The 24,473-nt window shown below is 46.2% G+C and overlaps 1 protein-coding gene across 2 annotated transcripts in view; it reads left to right on the top strand.

Moving 5' to 3' along the window:
• Window positions 1–5,910, top strand: part of Tbx19 (T-box 19) — a 22,940-nt gene extending 17,030 nt beyond the window's left edge. The window contains exons 6-8 of one of the 2 annotated variants that reach the window (XM_006497043.2): window positions 1,147–1,335; window positions 3,478–3,613; window positions 4,487–5,910. In XM_006497043.2, the coding sequence (XP_006497106.1) occupies window positions 1,147–1,335; window positions 3,478–3,613; window positions 4,487–4,781 (620 nt within the window). In that variant the 3' untranslated portion in view covers window positions 4,782–5,910. The remainder of the gene's footprint in view (window positions 1–1,146; window positions 1,336–3,477; window positions 3,614–4,486) is intronic. The other variant, NM_032005.4, reaches the window with a different exon arrangement.
• The last annotated feature ends 18,563 nt before the right edge of the window (window positions 5,911–24,473 follow it).

Below are 24,473 nucleotides of genomic sequence, written 5' to 3'. Positions count from 1 at the left end.
TCCATTTTCTCTGAGATGTCTATAATTTTAATCTAAGAAACAGACTGATAAATAGAGGAAAAGCATTCAGGTTACACCCGAGCAGGAGCATGGGGGCATAGAGAAATCTGAGACTGGAAGAAAGAGCTGCATGGTTGAAGGCTAGAAAGGACGTTGGGTTACAGAGAGAGCCTCGAAGCTTCTGTGCATGGCTGAAGAGAGGCAAGCAGTTCCACTCTGGAGGTCAGGCCGCACCCCTGGCAGACTTCTGAGGAATCTGTGATGTCCTGTGAAAGGCTTTCGGGCAGCATTAGATAAGGCCAGTTAGGGGGAGTCCCCGGGGAAGTGTGTTCACTATCGCTGCTGATTTTACACATCTGGATCTTCCGACAAGGACAGATTTTAGAGCTCTTCCTAGGTAGAAGGTCTCTGAATAGCTATCTCAGAACATAATAAAAAAAATGTGCATTTTGGGGTGGGCTATTTTGAGCTCCCTTACCAGGCAGAGCTAATGAAGACGACAAAGGTATTGGAAACAGTTAAGCCCACCTGTCTGGCATGAGTTTAAGGCAATAGGCATGCTGCACACTTTGTTTACATCTACGATATTTCAGGCAGAAGAGCGGGTTCTCATACCCAACTTCACATTACTGAAGTCTTGGTGGCGATCTTCAGCCACTACGTAAGGAGTGAGCGGCTGGGGCCCTGTCTAGTGTCTAGTGTCCATTTCTCATTTCAGCTGAGAAGGCTCCTTGGTTCAGCGCTGATACTGCTACATCTGTTTTGCTTAGAAACGCACTAGAAGTAAAGGTATTCTGGTCAGAATCTTCATCAACCATATCTATGATGCGTTCTGCCGGCTTCCGGAAAAAGTCGGTAAAACATTTGCTGTTCAGAGTTAGCTCCTGTTCATTTTCTGTGCTTTCAGAATCGTGCTTGTAGGCTCCTGCCAGAAGGTATCATTTTCCCCCTGGGTAGAAAAGAGAGGCCCCTTCACTCCTCTGTGGAACCACATTAAACAGCCCTAGTATTTGTGTACCTGCAGTCATGGAGTTACACACACATCTCATGTTTCCTAAACCAATGTTTACTTTAATTAAGCCAGAGTGACGTCTGCCACCTGACTTTGGTGTGGAAATCTCTGATTTCTTCTCTTGTCTATTCTAGTGGGAGGCTGGATCCTTTCCAATCCGGATGGTGTGTGCACAGCAGCAAACAGCAATTACCAGTATGCTACGCCTTTGCCTCTGCCTGCTCCCCACACACACCATGGCTGTGAGCACTACGCTGGCCTCCGAGGTCATCGGCAGGCTCCCTACCCTTCTGCCTACATGCATAGAAACCATTCTCCCTCAGGTGTGTGCTTCTACTAATTAAACCCTTGGGCACGGCAGTGGTGGGGACACAGCTGGTAAAAAAAGAAGCACCTGAAGATGGAGTTCTTTTCATCTATAGTGCACACACACACACACACACACACACACACACAAAATGTAGGTATACATTTGATAGTTAGTCTCATTTTTTAAATTGATCCCAGGCCTTGACTCAGGGTCAGTGTACTGACAATTTCAGATTGGTGTTTGACATTAAGTCAAGTTGTGGGGTCTGAGACACTCATCCCGTTGCCCTCCCAGGGCTCTGCCCTATCACTGTGTTCAAGGCTTGGTCCATGAACTCTTGGTCTATGTGGGAGAACTATTGAGAACACCTCTGGGGCACTGTAGCCTGGGCTGTTCAGGCTCTCAATTGGGTTGGAGTCATGCAAACTCAACTTCTGTAATTTTTCAGCCTAATTTTTTAAAATTGGCATTGTTATTTTTCCTTATTGACTGGAGTCTTGCCTACCTTGTACATGCTCAGAGCCCTCAGCATATTAGATTTTTTTTTTAAATGGGGATGAAAGCAAAGTTTAATTTTTAATTTTGATTATTCATGCACTAAATAGTTACTGAGGCCCTGTTATGTGCCAGGTTCTGTTGAGGCACATGATGGTCAAATACTTTACCAATATGGAGATTCCTGCTCTAAACACGAGTGGTCAACACTAAATACAACAAGTGAGTGAAGTTCACGATATGGGGAATGCCTCCTTCCTCTCTGAATTCTGTGTCTGTCATGCAGGCAGACATGGTGTGGAGAGGTAGCTGAGAATGTTACCTCTGGACCCACAGGCAGCAGGGAGTGGCAGTGACCTCAAAGCCTGACCCCTCGTGATACACTTCCTCCAACAAGGACATAGCTCCCAATAGCTACTCTCTATGGGCCTATGGGGGCTGTTTTTTTTTTTTTGGACCACCACAGATATACAGTAATATTCTCTCTCTCTCTCATACACACACAGAGAGAGAGAGAGAGAGTAGGGGGTGGATTATTACTATGTTCAGGCAAATCAGCATTCATTTAAAATATGAAATAGATTCTCACCGGGCAGTGGTGGTCCATGCCTTTAATCCTAGCACTTGGAAGGCAGAAGCAGGCATATCTATGAATTGAAGGCCAGCCTGGTCTACAGAGTGAGTTCTAGGACAGCTAGGGCTACACAGAGAAACCCTGTCTCGGACAAGAAAAAAAATTCTCTTAGTAAAATTTCAGGACATGGCACATTGTTATTATTTATTTTGAGGCAATGTTTCACATAGCCAAGGCTGGCCTTGAACTTCTGATTCTCCTGCCTCCGTCTTCAAGTGCTGGGATTACAGCAGTGTACTGTCATGTCTAGTTTACTAGATCAGATCTTGGGCTTTACTTATGCTAGGTAAGCACGCTGCCCATTGAGCTACACTCTCCGCCCATCACACAACAGTAATTTTAGCCCACACGCCGTGTGCTAGATTTCTGGACTGACTCATTCCGTGTACCTGCCTACTTTCCTCGTCTCCCCTCCCCTGGTGCTTCCATGCAGCCTCTGCTTCTCCTGCAGCCTCTGCTTCTCCTGCAGCCTCTGCTTCTCCTGCAGCCTCTGCTTCTCCTGCAGCCTCTGCTTCTCCTGCAGCCTCTGCTTCTCCATATCCAATGTTCCTGTAGTCTACACACAAACGAGGCTGTGCAGTGCTTTGTTCCTGTGAAAAGAGGCTGCTCTTGAAAAGTTCAAATCTCTGGGATCTCGAAGGAGAATAGAGGCCAGGACCTGAGAAATATACTTTGGGCTTTGGCATCCCTTGGGCTTTGTGTGTGGGATGCTGATATGGTCCATTCTTGAAGGGTAGTGAACACGATGAAGGGAGTAGGCAGATGTGCATTGCACAGGGCAAAGTGGCCTCTCTCCCCCCAGGCTTGTGGATAAAGTGATGGCATCGAGGCTTTTGGGAAGGTTATCAACTCAGTAGCACCTGGGCTGTAGTTAGCATTCAATAAACACAACCTTCCTATTTTGTCTGTGTACTTCAGAAGCTGCTAACAAACGGCTATGCCTGTGGCATAAGCTGCCTTGAGATAAAGTCACTGGCTGCTGTCTTTACATATCCTGTCAACTGAACTGTTGTTATTCCCCCAAAGTGAATTTGATAGAAAGCTCAAGCAACAATCTGCAAGTTTTCTCGGGACCTGACAGCTGGACTTCCTTATCCTCCACACCCCATGCCAGCATCCTGTCTGTACCCCACAGCAATGGCCCAATCAACCCAGGGCCCAGGTAAGAGCAGTGCCAGGAACTCACTCCCAGGGGCACTTGGAGGACTGTGCATTGCTTCCAGGATGTGTCCGTTTCAGTCCGTTTAAGTCACTGTTCTGACATTAAGCTAATAGGAAATGAAGGTGAGAATGGATGGCTCTTTTGCTGATGGAGAAAGGGTGGTGGACAATTCCCTGTTTAGCAATAAGCAATAATTAATTTTGTGGCCATATCATTTATGGGTTGGAACACTGATGTAATTGGCCCATCTCTCCAGGCTTTGGACCAGGGAGCAGAGTTGAGAGGTGAGGCTCTGGGATGTGAGCATGATAGACACACCATGGGTGGGGCACTGACGGCTTGGCCTTGCATACAACAATCTCTGTGGTGTACAGAATTGTTTCTTCATTTTCGGAGGATGTAGAAGATGGGCCTCAGAGATAGGAAGTAACTCAACCAAGGTCACAGAGCTAATGATGGCAGAAGAGTCATAGGCAAGGGCTTCTGGAGGCAGTATCCTGCTGGTCTGTCACACATTCCCTGCCTTGGCCAGGGAGGGACCATGTCACAACTCATACAGTCCAAGTCCCTTCCATTCACAGTTTTAACTATTGTAGACAGCTGGGAGGGAGTCTCAGAGATGAAACACTGTTTGAAATTGAGTAGCTTTTATTACTAGCAGGGCCAGCACCAGAATCTAGCCCCCCCTTTTTTCTTTCTTATTCACTACATCTATATTTCACTGGGATCCTTGGCTTTCTGTAGAAATAGAGACACAGTCATTGCCAGAAGTCCTCCCGGGAATATTGCTGGCCCTCTCGGCAATGTATGTGTGCTTGGTAGTGTTTCATTGCTAAAGTATCACTTCTGATTCCCATCTCTCCATTTCTGCAGCCCCTATCCGTGCCTGTGGACCATTAGCAATGGAGGTGGGGGCCCCGTGGCATCAGGCTCAGAGGTGCACGCCAGCACCTCAGGAACAATTCTCCTTGGGAACCCTGCTGTCACTTCACCTTCCTCTTTGCTCCCCACCCAAGCGACCACTTCAGCTGGTGTGGAGGTCTTGGGTGAACCTTCACTAACCAGCATTGCTGTGTCCACCTGGACAGCCGTGGCCTCACACCCCCTCCCAGGCTGGGGTGGCCCAGGTGGAGCTGGGCGCCATTCTTCCTCTTCATTGGATAGTTAGGCAGGATCCTAGGAGCTGCTGCCAGTAGAGAACTGTCTGTATTTGTGTCCATAGCAACCTAATCTGATGATTCCAGAGAGTTGAGCATCAGGGTCTCTTGAGCCAGAGGCCTGGAGCGGTGCATGGTGATGCCCAAAAGCCTCCCAGAAAAAACGGTTTAGTCTAGGTGACTCTGATGTTACTACTTGTGTCTCTCACCATTTCCTGTGGCTCTCCTGCTTTCTCTGAGTTGATTTATCTTGGCCACGCTTAGGTTGCAAAGTCAGCTTGGTCTAAGTGCCCTGCTCCTTACTCTCAAGCCGTTCTGGGAAGCCTCACTTCCTTTTTTCTGGAGTCGGTGCATGGTTTTGAGGAGAGCTCAAATTTTGCCTATGGAGGTTGCTGCTTTTTAGCTTTGTACAGACTTGGAAAGAGTGTGTGGCCCTAAGACCCGAGCTGGCTTCTGCGTTGAGACCTAGAGAAGATGAGAGGCCATAAAGTTAACAACAGCAAGCTAGTACTAACGTGTTGCTCACAGAAGTGTGCTGGGAAGTCAGGAAATGAGGCTGAGCCCTCACTAGGTCATCATTAGTGGCTCCCATTGCCTACAGAATGAAGTTCGATGACCCCATATTCTAAAGACAGCCTCTACCATTTGGCGTTGCTCCATGCCTCTGGCGTTGACTCCTGTTAACCTTTCAGCACCCTCCGCTCAAGGCTCCTGTTAACCTTTCAGCACCCTCCGCTCGAGGCTCCTGTTAACCTTTCAGCACCCTCCGCTCGAGGCAGACAGCTCTCCTTACTCTGAACACTTGCTTCCTGTGCTTGAAGCATCCCCTCTCCTGTCCCACCTGTGTGAATTGTACCTGCTTGGCCAGGACTGGTTGAAAGGCCACTCTGCTGTCAATCACCTGAGGTGATGTTTGGCTTATCTCTGTCCCCTGCTTTCCCTCTATTTTTACCTCAGGCATAGAGCTCGCCTCATTCTGCCTTATATTTCTGCGAGTGTATCTGTCTCCCTCATAGACTGTGAGCCTCATGAGGGTGAGAGCTAGCCCTCCTCATCGTGCCCATAGCCCCTGGTACTGTGCCTTGATTACCGTAGGTGCCCAATAAACATTTGCTGAGTTGAGTTGGTGTGATGTGTGTGTTTGCCAAAAGGACTGTGCGGAGCTGACTGGGAGGGAGAAGTCTGACACTAGCCTGTGACACAGAAACAAGTCATTGTGGAAGCCAGGGGCATGCTGGTTCCTCGGTCTCCTCATCTGAGGCACAGCCAGTTCTGTGATTGCTATGATACATGGAAACGAGCGAGCTTGAGCCGTTATGTCCAAACATGGCTCTCTGTGTTTGCTGTGCTGGGATCCCTGGGACACGTATAGGAATATAGATTCCTGAGTATGTCCTGTATCTGTGGGAATACAATCTCTGGGCTGAGATTCAGGTATCTGTACTTCTAAAATCCTGGAAAGTAGTTGAAGACTGTTTATTTCAAACAGAGAAGAAGAATGGGGGATATTCCGGGCCTTAGTTCATAAATTTCAACTCCTACCCCAACCGAGGTCATTGCTGGAGTCAGCGGGCACAGGCACCACCCCCCTCATTCATCTCTCCTGCTCTTACCCACCGCTGGCTGCGCTCATCACTGTAGAAGCTCGCTTTCCAGATCTGAGTGTTTCACACATCGCCATCAGCCTACACTGACTGAGCAGTCATCAGGTTGCCAGTGAGGTAGCCCAAAGCTCCCAGCAGAGGCCCAGCGGTTCCACCACTACCCCATCAGCTGAGCTCTCTCCACGCTAAACCTGTGGGTGCCAACTGCGGCATTGCTGGGACTCCACATAACATGTGACTAATTGAGGTTCTTTTAAAAGTCACCTCAGATCTCTGGAAACAATAACACCTCAGCTGTGTGGTGTCCTGGGAGGCCATATTTATTGCTCCAGTTGGGCTTGCCAGGCTAGAGCTCTGGGCCACTAATTGGTGGGAATGACTAAGGCAGGCTATCCTCGAGTGACTATTATTTGAAAGGCTGCTCCATTGTCGTGTTCCCATGGCTGTATTGTACCCAGGTCCCCAGCGACTCTGTGACATCATTAGACAACATTAAGGTCTTAAAACATTAGCATCTCTGCCAGGTGGTAGTTTAATAAGTTTTAAGAAGTGGCCATAGCTTCTTCTGACAGAGCTTTGAGTGAAGGCCTTGTCCCCAGTTGCTGTTAACCATTTCTATGTGCCAAAGGAGGCGTTGTCTACATGTATTAAAATATGAAAGCCCATCTTCATCTTTCCCAGACCTCCCAGCCTAGAGCGAACAAAATGTACAGTCCAGAGACTCCAAAGGGCAAGAGACCAATCACCTTCATTCTTGTTTCATTCATTTTGCCCTGGTGGCTCCCATCCTTCACAGAGCCCTACTGTGTATAGCAGCTGAGCTGGAGGTTTCACCAGCGTGGTGGGACGCTCGGCTCGGAAGCTGAGGAAATTCATATGTGCAGTTAATCCTTCTGCATGTAGGATCTCCTTGCAGTCAGCTAGCCAGCCAGAGCCACTGTCTTTCGGAGCTTTTCTCTGAACACTCAAGGGCTAATTTGTGCTTGGGAAGAACAATAATACTATTTCTTGAAATGGGTTTAATAAGATGGTATCTGATATGTTAGGTGCACTTTGGAGCCTGCATCCCATTTTCTTACTCACGTGTTTTTACCCAGATAAAACAAAACCTGCACCACATCAAGTTTTCAGTCCTGTTGTGTAAAATTTGAGGAGACGAAATCCCACCTGGGTAGAAAGAATCACACAATTCTTCTAGCTACAGAGTAGATCCGACTCTTCCCTAGTCTGTTCCATTCTCGTCTCTACGCTAGCCCAAAGCCCTGTTACTCCTTTTCTGGCTTTTATTTGGGCTGGTGAGACCTTACCAACTTTTCTCTCCCTGTGAACCTGTGGTCCACATAACCCTGCACCCCATGTTGGATCCAGTTGCTATGGAGACTACGAATTTCCTTCCCATCATTCCATGGGCACCGCTTGAACTCGGAGGGAGTTGTGGAGAGGGATTTGTTTCCATGGCCTGAGCTATTGACAAGAAGTCTCAGTAAAATCTCTTTTACAAAATACATGGTGTGTCACCTTGAGAGAGGGAACCCCTTTTGATGAATTGTCTCTAGAAGAGTGACCTGTAGGCAGTTCTGTCGGGTCATTTTCTCAGTTGATGATTGTGGGAGGGCCTGGCCCACTGAGGGAGGTACCACCCTGGGCAGGTGATCTTGAGATGCACAAGAAAACAGGCTGAGGAAGCCACGGAGGGCTAGTCAGTAACTTTCCACTAGTACATGAATAACCTTATCAACTTCTAGTTTACAAGCTACAAAACTTACCTGTTTAAAGTGTTTAAGTTACTGATGTTTAAAATTTTTATTACACATATTATTTACTTATGAGTGTTGAGGGGCATATGCCATGCCATATGTGTGGCCAGGGGACTACTTTTGGGAATTTATTCCCTTTAGGTCACTCCTGACTAGGTGGTCCTGGGTTGTATGAGAAAGCAGGCAGAGCAAGCCATAGAGAACAGGCGAGAAGACAGGACCCCCACATGGTTTCTGCTTCCAGTCCTGCTTTCACACTCCTGCTTTGAGTTCCTGCCCTGACTTTCTTCAGTGATGGACTATTATCTAGGTGTTATAAGATGAAGCAAAGCCTTTTCTCTCCCAGGTTTCTTAGAGTCATGGTGTTTATCACAGCAACATAAGGGAATGAAGTAAGCAGAAAGAAGGTCATATCATTGTTCTAATTTAAACTTTTGGCTACTGGGACCGTCAACACTCACCTGTTCAGGTTCCTAGAAAACCGTGGAATTCCTCCTTCCTCTCGTGAGTTACTGCTGAGGCCCTGGACACTCCATCCAAGAATCATAACTAGCCGTTTTTAGCCCATGCCGGAAGAGGTGAAGCTCTGAGAATCACCTCTTTCAGTTACTGGTGCAGCCAATATCCCAGTGGCTGCATGAGTCCACGTTGGGCTCATACGAGTCTCTGAACTCCACAGTAGGCTGGACCTGCCCACACCAGTCATTAATCAAGAAAATGTTCCCACAGACATGAGCTGGTCTGGTGGGTGAGATGATCTTTCCGAAGTGATTTTAGTTTGTGTCATGTTGACAAAAACTAGCCGGCTCACACAACACACTTGCTGCAGCCCAGCCTACACAGTGCTTGCTTGTATTTTATGCTATTTAAGACTGACTCTCTGGTCCATTTTGGAATGGGACAGCAGAGGGGTAAGATGTAGCTGCTAGAGTTTCCCGGTATCATGGCGGATCCACAAGGATTCACCATTGGAGGAGTAGGATTTAAATAAGGCTTACAAGATTAGGTTTTAGTTGTTGAGCCCAGAGATTGAGGTACCATTGTTTCAGGGGGTGGGGGGAGGAAGAACGACTCTCTGAAATGTCTTGACGTTGGACTACTGAGTTGAATTGCTAATGTTTATCGAGCACTTACTCTGTGACACTACTGTGTTAAGTACTTTGCATGCATTATCAAACTAAATACGTTTGAAAGGTACTTAGCATTTTAAATGGCTCTATTAATTTCTAATTTGCAAAGCAGAAACGTTACGAATTTAAAGCGTTTAAGTTAGTGATATTTAATTTTTAAATTATGTTTATTTATATGTATGTATGTATGTATGTATGTATGTATGTGGTGGTGGGGATCAGTAGACTTGCCACCAAGCACCTTCACTTACCCAGCCCTCTTGCTGGCTTCAGTTTATAGGTTTTTAAAGCATATTTACAGAGTTGAACAAGCACCATTTAATTATAAGCCATCTTCATCAGCCTATAAAGATAACTTACTTGTATTGGTTGTCATCCCTGCTCCCTTCCGGTTTCTCTACAACTCCCAGCCCCAGGCAGCTATGAGTGTACTTCCTCTATAGACTTCCCCATCCTGGATGCTTCATGGACACGAATTCATGTGACTTTGGTGACTTTCCTGGGTAGCTTCTTTTACTCAGTGTATAACCTTAGAGGTTCATTGATGCTGGACACACCAACATGCATGTTCATTGATATAGGACACACCAGCATCCCCTGATGCAGGACACACCAGCATCCCAGTTCATTGATGCAGGGCACTGCAGCATGCCTGTTCCTTTCTGTGCAGACGATATTCGGTCCTATAAACTTGCACTGTGTTCATACTATCGTTTACTTGGTTAGTGAGCATCTGGTCTGATGCCGCTTTTTGAATATTGGTGTGTAAGTTCTTTTGTGGCCTAGAAGCTGCCAGCTCACTCTCCATTGTACAGATGAGGAGGGAGATTCAGAAAGCTGGGCTTCCTGAAGCCATACAGCTACTAGGAAGCTAGACTCAGGTCTCTGATGACAGTTACACATCCCTGCACACAACTCGGTGTCATTGCTGTATTGGGAGGGGACCCAAGCAGGGGCGGTCACATGACTCTGGAGGTACTTCCCTTAGCTTCTCACCATGTCAACTCGGGTCTCTAGGGATACTCTAATAAAGCAAAGGGCCGGCTCCTGGGAATACACTTGTTAGAGGAAGCAGAGAGATGGCCGTCTGAGCAGAGCCTCAGGGGTTGCAGATATAAGGGACCTGGTGGCAGATGGCTGGTTCCAGGAAGGACTTACATGGCAGGAAAAAACTGTCTCCTAGAATCCCTTTGGGGCAGGTTCTGGTAAAAAACTGAATTTCCTGGAACCGTAGACTATGGGATTTGAATTCTTTATAATTTAGATTATTAATGGAAATGTGATCTCAGAGCCTGCTTAGTGAAGCTTGCAAATATTAATTATAAGTAGAAAAGAGGTGATTGATCTTGGGATAGATTATAAAAATGTACTCTTGTCACTTAGCAAAAACTGTATTGCCGGCAAAACATTCAGAGCGCTTTAAGAACTTTAAAGGGTTTAAGTGGGAGAAAAGCTTTGCATTTGTCCTGATGAGACTTTGGATGGGGAGGCCAGTGCCACGTGAGGTCACTGTTTGGTGAGCCAGCCTCCAGGGTGGTGGTGAACAAGATAATACTTGTCTTTCTAGAGGTGGTGGAGCACACCTTTAGTCCCAGCACACAGGAGGCAGAGGCAGGAGGATTTCTGTGAGTTCGAGGCCAGCCTGGTTTACAGAGCGAGTTCTAGGAGTCAGGGCTACACAGAGAAACCCTGTCTGGAAAACCAAAAGAAAACAAACCAGAAAAGTAGAGGAGAGGAAAAGGAGTAGAAAGCTACCAGAAGCCATGTTCTTACTGCTGCAGTTCCAGAAGCCGTCTGTAGGTGGGGCTATTGCTCAACACACTTGTTTTTGGAAGGAGACAGACTCAGCCACTGCAGCTGTTGTATTGCAGTCAACCCTGTATGTTTATCTCAGTTTTATTGGAAGCACCCCCAAACCCTTGTTTGCACCCTGAGCCCTAGGAACATTTACCTGTGTCCTTAAGAATGTCTTTTTGTCAAGCTGTAAAACCCCAGGCTTACAGCATGACCCACAAAGGATGAGATGTCGCATAACGGATCAAAATTTAGATTTGCTGAGTCATGCAAGTTACAGCACTGGAGCTTATCCAGTAAGGCCTGGCCTTCCAAAAGGGTGCTGGGCTTTATGCTGAACGTTGACACACACGGGCGCGCATACACACACACACACACACACACACACACACACACACACTATACACGAGTGCACCCATGCACATGCGTGCGTGATTAAGAGGCCCCTCAGCTGTGACATAAACCCACTGCGGATATAGCATTTACCTGGTACGCTCTGCAACACCCTTATGGGATTTTGAAGGCAGGAGAACTAATGAGAATATGGGCTATGAGCTGCCTAGGCTGACAAGGAAGTCCTTTGCTTCTGGCCCAGAAAGTAGGCAAGCTTGTGTGTGTGTGTGTGTGTGTGTGTGTGTGTGTGTGTGTTTCTGTGTGTTTGTGTATGTCCAACATCAATGAAGCTATGAAAGGAGAACTCATTATTTTGGAAGGATGACAAAAATCTTTGGTCATTTCCAGTTCTCTCCTCCTCTCTTCCTCCTCTTTAATTTTTTAAAAAATCAATTCAATGGTGCATATATGTGAAGTTGTCATGTGTGGGTTGTAGATGTAGGGAGATGCCCATGGATGCCAGAAGAGGGCATCATATTCTCTGGAGCTGGAGTTACAGGTGGTTGTGAGATACTGGATACAGATGCTGGCAGCCAAACTCTGGTCCTCTATGTGAGGACCTTCTAAGTACTAAGCCATGTCTCCAGCTCCTTCAACGGATACTTTAAAATAGCATACATGTTTATAGACCTCAATATAACTATCATTTTGTAAAAAAATAAAAAATAAAAAATGAGTGTCAATTTTCAAAATAAGAATGGCTTAAGTCAGCCTAGGTCCAAATACATTGAGCATAAAACATTGTTCCTTGCTAAGGACTCTAGCTGCCCTCACCTAATAAGCTAATATTTAATCATAGTAAAAAAAAAATCTCAGCAGCCCAACTTGTCCCATGTCCTGTGCAGTGTTTTAACACTCTTAAACAGATTTAAACTAAACAGGTCATAAAGAGCCAAAATACACCCACATACATATAAGTGGCAGATGACGTGAAAGGTTGTCCCCTCCTGAGCTCACCACATTCATGTGACTGATCACCGTGGATGGCACCTGACCTTGCAAGGTTGCTCTTACTACTTGGAGTCTCCTTTGCTAATTGTTAGGAGTGGGACAGGGTGTTTGTTCCTCACAATTTTAATTATTTTAGAATTCTTCTTTAGGAAGCTTTCCGTTCTGTGGATAAACCTTAGCATATTTATCTTTACCCATCTGGAAAGAGTTGAGCTCCACTTGTTTTCTGTTACAAATGGCTGCTGGAAGCGAATATCCTTGCGCTGTCTGCTGCGAATGCCTGTGAGTGTCCACAGGCTGGAGACTTCAGGGTAGAAGCCGGCCTTCAGTGTGTGCCCCTTAACCCCTATACCTGTTGTTACAATGTTTCCTAAATTGATTGCACCTGGTCACAACCCCAGTAGTAACTAATTTTGGGTCCATGACGTAACATGGCTCTTAATTTTTTCCAATTTTGAATTATGTAAGGTTTTATTCAGTTGTTTTAATTTTCACATTACCTGAGAGTGAGTATTTTGTTTTAGTTTTATTATGATCAGAGCTCTCTCTTTTCTGAAAAGTTTCTCATTTTTCTAGGCCCCCAAATTTTTTCTTCATACACTCTGGATGACACTCCTTTGTTGGCTTTAGGGCCTCTTGCTTGGAGAGAGCTTTCCTGGAGGGATGGCAGCAGTATGATTGCATGAGGTCTTAGCTTTTCATGCTGTCACCAAAGACCCAGTAGAAAGGAGAAAAGATTGATTTGGGCTCCTGGTTTTAGAGGAGCTGTCCATGGTTGTTTGGTCCCGTGTGCGAGCCAGCAACCACATGGGTGTCAAGAGGAACCCTGCCTTATAAACTTTGCTGTCCTAAACCTGTCCCAAGACGTGGACAAGGACTAAACAGTGAGCTGGATGTCAAACAGGAAAAGGCTTCTTGCTTCTTATCCCCAGCTTTGGAAGTAGCTCACCCAGATCCAATGGGGAAGGAGGAACATGGGTGCTACCCTTGGATGGACAGTAGGTAAGGTAAGTTGTGGTTAATACAAAATCACACACTATGGGAACTATTGTGGCCACTTTGATAAAACACCACCACCACCACCACCACCAAATTAATCTTTCGTACCAGTCCAGGATTGATTTTACTGTTAACTTCTCAGTTTTGGTTTTCTTGTTCCTTACTTTTGAACCAACTCTCCCCCAAATCTCAATCAAGCTCATAGATGAAACTAAGTCATCCCAGGCTATAAGCAATCAAGGGAGACTTCAGACGTGGGTAGAAAATCTTCCAAGTACTTCTTCCTGTACCAGCTGATGCTTTGCCCTTCCCCAACTTCATGGCTTTAATCGATGCTACGGTATTTTGAAGGTCCTGATTAGTTTTTATAATAGTCTCAGTGTGACCTTTTGAAACACTCTCCTTCACTGGATGAAGCCCTACGACAGGTGGGCAGCCCCTTCACCTTTGTACTTCCCCAAACTAACCGGAACTTCCATGGGATGGCAGACTCTCATCAGGGTTTCTATGCTGAGCTGTCTTCTCGAGTGACGTCATGTTTCTGTCCTTTAATGAGAATCCGTTCTGCTGACCTCAGCACTATATGCTGAGATTACTTTCAAAGTCATTTGTTGTTTAAAGACTCCTTGTGATTCCTGGAGATAGGGGGCTGTAAGTGTCTGATGAATTAATAATGTTATGAGTTTAGCATATATATGACTTCTTATGTTTGCAAAGCAGGAGACATAAATGTTTCAGCATAATGGACTTTAAATGTACCAGACTGGAAAATTATCTCCCCAGTTCTGTGTCCCTATGGCTCAATGCTTTTACTTTTATTTCCATCCAAATGCAAATGAAGATCCACCTCACAGCCCCCCCCCCCCCCCCGACTTTATCCTCTGTAGACACCGGGAGCCTTGTAAAGGGGTCTGGGATTCCAATAATTTTAAATGTGTGCCCGGCTTATGGGTTTGGAGTCACTCCCCTAAATCCAGACTGTGCATCGTCTGTTATGATTTTAGCCAAATGTGGGACAATGTGTCTTTTGTGGTGTGATGAGTGTGTCTAAAAAGTGAAGAGTGGAAAATAAATGAAGTTCGGAGAAATCAGTAACATGCGAAATGCATTTCAGATGAAAATTTAATGATCATTAAATATATACTTACCATTACTTATGGAAGAGACGCCACCTCTCAACTGCTCCCAGCACACTTTTATGTCTCTCTGTGGCCTCTTATAAAATATTTCCCGTCTGTCTGTTGTGGTTGACTCTGAAGGCTGATGCTAATGAGAAGAGGGAAACAATGTTACAACTGACAGCCACAAACAACCCTCCGACCTCAGCTAAGTCTTCAGACTTGTTTCCTTGTTGTGGGTTGGGTCATTATTGGCTTATTGGAATTCTACCTCCTTCTTTCATATTGAAGAGTGTTAATAGCAGTAAACATCACAGCTGATATTCATACGCGGATGCCCATTTGTGCACACTGAAAGACTGTCTCACAATACCTTCCTTGTTGAGACACTCATCACCATGTTCATGGACTAAAGCTGTCTTTTCCCATCTGCCTTTAGACCATGTCACTGCCATTAGCAACTGCCACCACCACCACCCATCTCCATAGTGATTTTACCATTTTTGTCTTCTGTTTAGACCTACTTTTAGTTTATGTTTATGGGTGTTTTAGCTGCATGAATGTTTGTGTACCATGTAGAGGCAAAGCCCACGAAAGCCAGAAGAGGGCAATAGCTCCCCTGTAACTGGAGTTGCAGGTAGGCGTGCCAGCCCGTGAGTGCGAGGAATCTAAGGCAGGTCCTCCAGAAGAGCAGTCAGTGCTCTTCCCCGCGGAACCATCCTCTCCAACCTGAGTTCTTTTTATTTTGTAAAACTGACACTTACTAAGCAATACCTCTCTGTGAACCCTGGGAAACCACCATTCCACTCTCGATCCTCACGATACTGACTATTCTAGCTGCCTCATATTAGTGGGATCACGCAGGTTTTGTCTTTTGGTTCTTGGAGTGCTTTCCTTAGTATATACAATTCTCATTTTTTTTTTTTTTTTTTTTTTTTTGGTGGTATGTGCCTGAGTTTCCTTCTGTTATAAAGCCAAACAAGCACACAGTTGTCTATGCATTCATGCGTCTGCAGGTGTTTGGGACGCTTCTGCCTTTCAGCTATTAGAATAATGCTACTGTGAACACAAGCATTCAGGTCTCTTGGAGACCTTCAGCTCTTCTGGGTGTCTATTCAGAAGTGGAACGGTTGGATCAGGTGACAGTTTTATTTTATTGCTTGTGAACCCGTTTTCTGCAGGGCCGTGCCTATTTCACACTCACAGTGGCACACAGGGCTCATTTGTTTCCAGTCCTTGCCAGCACTCACTATTTTCTGTTTTTTTAATTTATAGCTACTGTATTGGGTGTGAACTGGTATCTGACTGTAGCTTTGATGTTGGGCATTTATACATCTTTGGAGACGCATCTGCCTGTGACCTTCATGTGTTCTTAAGTCGTTTTGTTTCCTTGTTTCCTTGTTGAGTTGATTTTGGTCCCTTCTGTCCTCCGTCTTCTGTAAAGAGTATGCTGCACACCAAGGGCGTTAGTAGAGAACAGGGACTGCCTGGCTCTTCACACTTGAGGCTCCCTGTCTCCCATTTGCAGTGCTTTTCTGGCCTCAGGAAGGTCTTGGCTCTAACTGTGTTGTAACTAATCCCTGATATAGTGTCTCTGTTAAGGTCTGCTGCTGTGTTGGATTCATCTACTCTAATCTCCCCAGTGGCAGCAGTGGTGGAGTTCCTTGCTACCCATCCCAATGTTCTGAGTGAAACTCTCTCTCTCTCTCTCTCTCTCTCTCTCTCTCTCTCTCTCTCTCACACACACACACACACACACAGCCTTATATTTAATATGCCTTAATTAGGTCAATGTTTAGGCCACTCCCAAACATCCACATTGCTAATGCCTCCCCTCCGATCGATACTCCTAAATTATTACTTTCTAAAATCTATATTTAATCCTTGCTACCCAAGACCCAATGAGGGGGTCCTCTGGGGCCACTCTTCTGTAGCTCTTACATGATTGGTACAATGTCTTTGGCGGCTCTCAAGCCTGCATCTTACTCTTTTCCTGTATGGCGATTCTACCTCCTTCTCTCTGTTCCCTTGCCCAAGAATCCTAAAGTCCGCCTCTGTTTCCCTGCCCAGTCACTGGCTACTGGCAACTTTATTTACCAATCAAACCCAACAGGGGGCAAGGATGTACATGCGGGATTCTCATGCAACTTGGGAACCCAAATAACATAATGCAAGCTTTAAGCCAAACCCACAACATAGGCCTGGGTAACTGCTGCTGGTCTAGTCAGCCATTTTATGTTGTTATTACTGTTACGTGGAAACTTTCATGTGCTGTTACTGGGAAACTTTCTCATACCCAAGTTGAATGCATCGTCTGTTATGTCCTATACTTTGGTGTTCTTGTACACCAATCACAAAAGAGGTCAGTTGGAACTGCTTTGAATAGTTAGCTACAATAAGCCTGAACCTAAGCCAGCTAACTGGCAGCACTTCCTGCATCTGTATATAAGCTTTTATGGTTTTTGCTTTTATAAGCTGACCCTGGGATGGACCCCAACATAAGAGAGACACCTGCACCAATATAAGAAGCCATTTGGAGTAAAACTTCCTTTTTGAGTAGAGACTGAGTAAAGTTTTAAGTTCCCAAGACCTCCCTGGGAATTGATATTCTACTAGGCAGAAAGAGTCATGTTCATGGGTAATTGGCATCCTGGTTGGTAAGTTAAGACATGAATGTTAGGCAAGACAAGTCCCCTCTTTTCTTGGGGGCAGAAAGTTCTACTAAAAAAAACCCACACAACCGCTGTATATACCTCAGAGTTGCCACAATGGCTGAGCTGTGTGACTGAGAAAAATAGTATCGGTCAACTCATTGTCTGGCGGCCCTTCCATATACCACCACTGACATACCGCTCACACAGGACGGAGGCTCTCCCATCCTGAAGCAGGAAAGCTTGGGCAGCATTCAGTTTAATAAAAGATAGTACATACAGGAAGACCAACAGAGGCAACTACCTTGGACCCCTGGGAGCTCTCAGAGACTGACCTACCAAGCAAAACGCATACATAGGCTGGACCCAGGCCCCAGCACATATGTAGCAGATATGTAGCGCAGTCTCCATGTGGATCCCCCAAAAACTAGAACAGGGGCTGTCCCTATAGCTGTAGCTCGATTGTGGAATCCCTTCCCCAACAGGGCTGCTTTAGCCTTAGGGGGAGAGAATGCGCCTGTTTCTGAAGAGAATTGATGCACCAGGGTGGTGGGAGGATACCCAGGGGAATATCCATCCTCTCAGAGGAGAAAGTGAGGGAGAAGGGAGGAATTCTGTAAAGGGGGGGGGACCAGGAGTAGGGGCAGCATTTGGGATGTGAAAAAAAGATAGTACATAGACTGCTGACCCCGAGAAAAGACTACTACAGATACTTGCTGATAAGTCAAAGCTGAATAGCATTGATTATAGTGAAGGGTTGCACCATCTTCAGATCAGTGTGGGTCGTCAGGGTTTGTGGCTGTGGCTAAAGGTTCCAACAGGGAGAGGTTTCTGATATTGCAGGCCAGGGGTTGATAGGTACAGTGATGGGGATTTTGGAATAGGTTTATACTTTCCTAGTGTTCTAGAGCCTAGCTCCTGTGAGGCAGCTGGTCTACCACGGAGCTGATCTCAGGCCTTGAAGCAGGTTTTGGTGAATGGAAGAGCATCGCCAGCAAGGGGTTTGCCTTGGTGCTGCAACGGAGGCAGAGTGATCGACCTATGATCCAGCTGCATGGAGTTTCAGGACAGTTTTTTCTTTCTCTTTTCTTCTCAAGTAGACATTTAATAAAGTCTCGACAAATCTTAGTTCACAAGTTACTCACAAAACTGAAAACCTTCACTTCTTTGTGGAGCCACCAGGAGCCACTGGGGTGTCCATGCCTGGATACTGTGGTGTAACTGCTGGAAAGCGACTCTAAGTGACATACAGACAATCCAAGGTCAAAACCAAACAGTCACGTTGATGTCGCTGTTTATAACGCACTCGCTCCCGACGTCAGGACATTCTTGAAGGAAAGAATGAAAGAACTGGCAGCTTTCTCTTTCTGAAAAAGAATGTTTTGAAGCGGTAATATTTTAAAATTTATTTTTTAAAAAGTGATTCTTTGAGAATTTCATACAATGAGCTTGGATACAGAAAAGCAATGGTAACGTGGAAGTCTAAGGTTTCTTTTCTTTGAGACATGATCATGGTCATTCTATATAGCTCTGGCTGTCCTGAAACTCCCTATGTAGACCAGGCTGTCCTCAAACTCACACAGAGATTTACCTGCCTCTGCCTGCTGAGTGTTGGGATTAAGATGTGCGCCACCATGGCCAGTGTGGAAGTCTTAGTTCTTGATCCTATCAATCTGTGCAGCCGCAGCCATTTTATTCTCTAGCATATTCCATAAAGTCGCACACGGACCCTTTGGCAACAGAGAACACCAGAATGGAAGAAGAACCAGGCAGATGGATTGGGCCGATCTGGTTAACGGAAGAAGTCCTTCTTAGCAAGCTACACTGAGTTTCAAAGGAGATGAGTGTGAGCTGGAAATAGACGTGGAGTATGAATGACTGGTGAAGCTCTTGCTTCATAGCCCTGATTGTAGCTCAGTGCAGTACATGGCACTGGCCACGAGCTCTGGCATGCTCAGGTGCAGGAGGGACGGAGCTCTGGAGAGAGAGGCACATGCGCAGTGAGAGTGGTGCACCCGCTCCGGACCATCTAGGCACAACGTGGTGATGAAGTGATGGCTTCCAGGCCAGAGACCAGGAGGACTTCATCTGTGGGCAGCTAATTCAGTGTCTGAGTCTTGGAGGGTAAGAATCGTTCCTGTGTGTCTGGCTATTCAATGGTTATTTTAGCTCGAATGTCAACCATCTTATTGGTCAAGAACTCCAAAAGATGGAGGAGTTGGAGTGGCTCTCAGTGAGCGGAACCTTGTCACCAAAAACAAAGTGGACACCTCAGGGGTCCTTTATGGAGGGACTTAACCTACACTGGGGTTGGGAAGTGAAGCAGCTGTAAAAAGACGGAGATTTGGGCCAGTATTCATGTTGAACAATCCCATGAGCAAGAACGCAATGAGACAATTTTCTTGAAATGCCTTTAATGAGCATGGCCCATTTCCTTAGCTATTCAGTATCTCTCCTGTAGAAAGAAATCAAGCTTTTTGTATCCCAGATGTCTTATCAGCATGCGCTATACACAGCAACTTGTGATACCTGGGGTCTATGGATCCAGCTGGGAAAGCATTTCCTGGAACAAGAACACTTTCGTTAGAGAACCGGGCACTCTTCTCGGGTTATTGTCTGCTAATGAGCTTCCAGGCAACAGACAATTATTTTAGCCTTGGTGCCATGGGATTTTGGGATCGTCCTAGATTTTCTCAACAGCTTAAGGAGAAATGTCAAATGCTGGGTGTTGGGCTTAGGAATCAGTTGCTTAATTTGATGTGGGTTTTCTATGGGTGGGGTTTTCTATTAGCATGGGGGGGGTGGTCAGTTTAAGATGTAACACTCTTAGAGTCCCAGGATAGATACCTGCCAGGCTTATCTGCTCCCAGGCTGGATCTATGGAGGCAAATGAGGACCTGAGCCAAGGGAAGAACTTAGTAATTGAGTCCAGAGGCAGTATGGGATGTCTGTGGGGCAATTTCTGGGCTTGCAGCTGGATAACAAAGAGAAAGATATTCGTGAGGCTAGGGTGATGGATAATTTGAAGATCATCTCAACCATTTCGTACCTTTAATTCCCATGTCTGCGAGAAGGGCAGGCTTGAGTTACCTTTAATGTAATCTTAAATGGTCAGTGGCATCATACCTGGCTATCATTCCCTTTGGGAATACTACTAGTTGACTATGGTAATACATACCCGCGCAAAAGTGAAACCTGGGGTTCAGTAGGTTGGCTGACTCCAGGCTTCTCAGTTCCTACAGAAGCAAACTGAAGCCTCCTGTGAATAGGAATAAGTAAGACTTTAAGTCGCTTGTGGATGGTGGGATGGCTCAGTGGGTAAATGCAAGTCTGAAGAGCTCAATTCCCAGAGCCCTCCCAAAAATGGGAGGAAGGAACTGACTTCACAGATTAGCCCTCTGATTCTCATACTCACTGTGGTACATCACACACACACACACACACACACACACACACACAATCACACAAACAAATTATACACATACCACATATAGCATACCACACACACACATCACCCCTACACATATCACACTCATCACACACATTACACACACATCACACAGACACACATCACCCCCCCACATATCATACACACGTCACAAATAACACATTATATACACGTACATACACACACACCAATAAATAAAAAGGCTAAAAAAAGCCCCCCCCCACTTCTAAGTTGGCTTTTTCCACTTTAATCAGTCAAATGTGTTTTTTTCTGTCTTGTGTCTGTGCCCTGCCTGTCGAGGCCAGCTGCCAAGACTGTGGCAGCAGAGCGCTCTAGACTTCTGATAGTCAGTACAGCCGCTCTCACGAAGCCTTCCTTAGCTAAATAAAATTAGGTAAGTTTGTTTTATCTTGAGTTTTTCTTCTAATTGCTTCAGAGTTATTCCTATCCAGGGCTGGGGACATAGCTCAGTTGGTAGGGTGCTTGCCTAGCGCACCCTGGCTTCTCTCTCCAGCCATTACAGAAACCCTTCAGTAGGGGCACATGTTTGTGGAGGGAGGAGGATCAGAAGTTCAAGGTTACCTTTGGCTACCTAGTGAGTTCAAAGTTAGCTTGGGTTACCCTGTCTCAAGCAAAGCCAAAGCAATTATTGCACGATAACCTTCTACATGGTGAGCACATGTCTTCAGTTTCCCACGAGTCTTCATTCTTCTTTGCTGGGTGTCGTAGTTAGCTCTGCCATTTCGACAACCTATAATCAACTGGGAAGAGTATGTCAACGGGAGGTTATTTACCATGGCTTGGCCAGTGGTGTATCTGTGAGGGACCTGTCTTATGTAACTTAATTGATGTGGAACTCTCAGCTCACTGTGGGCGGCACCATGTCTTAGGCAGGAGCCCTAAACTGTTTCCGAGTGGAGCTCTTGGGGCTGGGAAGATTGCCCAGTGGTTAACAACAAAGGAGTGGAGTTTAGATCCCAGCATCCATACCAGGTTGGCTCACACCTGCCTGCAACTCCAGCTACCCGGGGTACAGTGGCCTCCGGGAGCCTTTGTTCTCCAGGGAACATACTCTCCTGCCAAATACACATACCCAAGCCAACCTTGACCGAAGAGTGGCTAAATCATGCTGCGCCTAGCGAGGGATCATGCACACATTTCTTTTTCTCAGTTGTTGGTTGTGACTGTGATGTGACTGGGAGTTTGAACAGAAAGAAACCCTTTCCCAGCTGAACTGCTCTCTGTCAGTCTGCTTTTGTCACAGCACCAGAAATGAAGCCAGGGCATTCAGCGTCCTCAGAGTCTCTCCTGTGACACAATTTCCAGGGTTCCAGTCAACGTGGGTCCTCCCTTTTCTCTGTGCTGGTCCAGGGCTGAGTGTTGCTTGCAGACATGTTTCTTCTGTGGTTGTACTCAGTAGAACATCTACCACCATCTACAAATCTGTGAAGTCAGTTCCTTCCTCCCATTTTTAGGAGGGTTCTGGGAATTGAACTCAGATCATCAGACTTGCATTTACCCACTGAGCCATCCCACCATCCACATCTATCTCCTCCAGACACTAAGCTTTGATATTTTTGGGTGCCATTTAAGTGGACACCTCACATCCCCTCTCTGTGTGTGGTCAACCTAAACAAGACTTTCTCCAGGACTTGACTCTTAGATTCCCTGGGATAAATCTGTGGAAAAAATTTTTGAATGAAATTCTACCACATGGTACTTTATTAAACTGTAACAGCATATACCACAGCGAATATGAGAAGCCCAACTCAGTATCTTCTTACACATTAACAGAAGCACAGGCCACAGGGAAGTTCCAAGAGCAGTCCGGGCCAAAAATTACTTTCTCAAAAAAGGGAATCGGTTTATTCATTAACTCCCGGTTCGTGGTAAACCAAATTGATCCAACGTCCTGCCCCCTATCCTTCTGAGGAATGGAAGTTCATAGCTTGGTTATTAAAAGTCTGGGGGAGGTCTTGTGCGAATGTCCCTAAGCTGGGGCTCTGTGTCACAGAGGACAGCCAGTAATCCTCGGACTAATTTTCAGCGAAATCATCATCATCGTCATCGTCATCGTCATCACCATCACCAATTTCTTATTCGTGTTTGCTTTTAGGTGGTTGAGGGGGTTCTCTCCAGGCCCTCGACGGGGAAAAGTCGGGCACGGAGTCTTCGCGGTGTGCATGTCAGGGCTCGAGTGGAGACCTCTTTCTCTCCCTCTACAGCTTAGGTTTTGGAGCCGTTTGCTTTCCGCGGGAGACTGTAGGGCCTGAGAAAAAGCACACTATCTGTTCCGTGCCTCTTCCTCCCCGACGTAGTGGTCAGGGAGGGCGCCCTGTGAGGAAGCGGGTACTAGGTTTACGTGATCTAGGTAGGATCCTCTAAGATCTGCTGAACCTGGCCTGCCCTGGTGATGGGTAGCTGGGAAGGCATTAGACCCAGCTGTAAATGTGTAATTCTCACCCTTGAACCAGAGCCAACCATGTTCCTCAGAACTCTGCACAAAATCATCTATGCCCACCGCATTGCCCGCTAAGCTACCGCAGTTGCAGCCTCTAAACCGATACACACTCGCCGCCACGAGGGGGCAGCAAAAGCCCGGCTCGCCAACATCCCGCATTGCGTAAAGGCCTCCTGCTGCAGAACTTAAAAAAAAAAAAAAAAAAAAAAAAAAAAAAAAAGATAGAAAGAAAAGTGATGCAGCATAATTTTCCTTTTTAGAGAAATCACCATCCATATAAGGCTCGCAGCTTTAAGGTTGTGGAGTTAACTGGTACAGCCTGGATGAGAACTGTGTTCTGGTTTAGGTTAGGTTAAAAACAAAACAAACAAACAAACAAACAAAAAAAAAACCAAAAAACCAATAAACAGATCCCCAAAGCAAACCACCACTTCTGTATGAAGCATCTTTGGGGAGACTGTTAATTCAGTAATGGACCAGGTGCTTTACTGCTGACAATTCAGTATAGGAAAGACATGCCAGAAGCCCAGGGTGTGGCTTTCAGAGCCCCTCTCTGCCTTCTTGGCAGGGAAGAACATGAAGACTCGGCTTTGGAATTTGGAATTTGGGAGTTCTTGCCGAGACTAAGTGAATCCCAGGCAGGTGTCAGGACGAGGGGGTGGAGCAGTATTCTAATCCAGGATGAGAGGTTCTGGGGCCCCTCTGCTCCTTGGGGAGGTGGTGGGTTGAACGGATGCAAACGCCATACATAATAGCCCTGTTGCACGGCTGCCTCCCAGAGGGAGAAGAAAGGATTGGGACACAGGAAGTACAAGTCTGCTAAGGCTCTGGAAATCTGGGGTCGGCGTCCAGAGACAAAGCGGCACAGACCACCAAGTCCTTAGAAGTTGGGAGCTCCACCCTATTCATTCCCATCCCATATCATCCTTACCTCCCCCCCTCGCCCCGCCCCCACCATCCCTGCTTCCTCCCTGTATAAGCTGCTATTCCAGCAAGATTAAAAAACAAACACAAACCAAAACCCTGGTGTCAAAGTCTTTTAAGAAGCCAGGCCATGCCGGTTAAAGCTGTCACCTCACAGAAGTGTTCTTGCTGAAGACCAGTGCTTCAGCTTGCTTGATGGCTGGCTTAGTCACAGGATTCAGAGGCTCCAAGGAACCAACACAAAAGGCCTTTTGCCATGGACAGGAAGCAGGGCAGCTGCTGGCAGATGCTTCTTCTCTCTCCCATTCTCCCTCTCCTAAGGGCAGGAAAGTGCTGGAGCCCCGTTTTTCCCTCTGTATGGCTCTGTGTGGACAGCTTTCGGGGTGTCCTTGTGAAGTGGGGTGACAGTATCTGTGTTCTGAGTCCTCCCGTCTCCCTTACCTTCTCCGCATCCAGGCTGTTGGGATGAGAGA

The sequence above is a fragment of the Mus musculus genome, chromosome 1 (genome assembly GCF_000001635.26).
Source record: "Mus musculus strain C57BL/6J chromosome 1, GRCm38.p6 C57BL/6J".
Taxonomy (NCBI): domain Eukaryota; kingdom Metazoa; phylum Chordata; class Mammalia; order Rodentia; family Muridae; genus Mus; species Mus musculus.
This window is presented reverse-complemented; position numbering and strand designations above follow the sequence as displayed.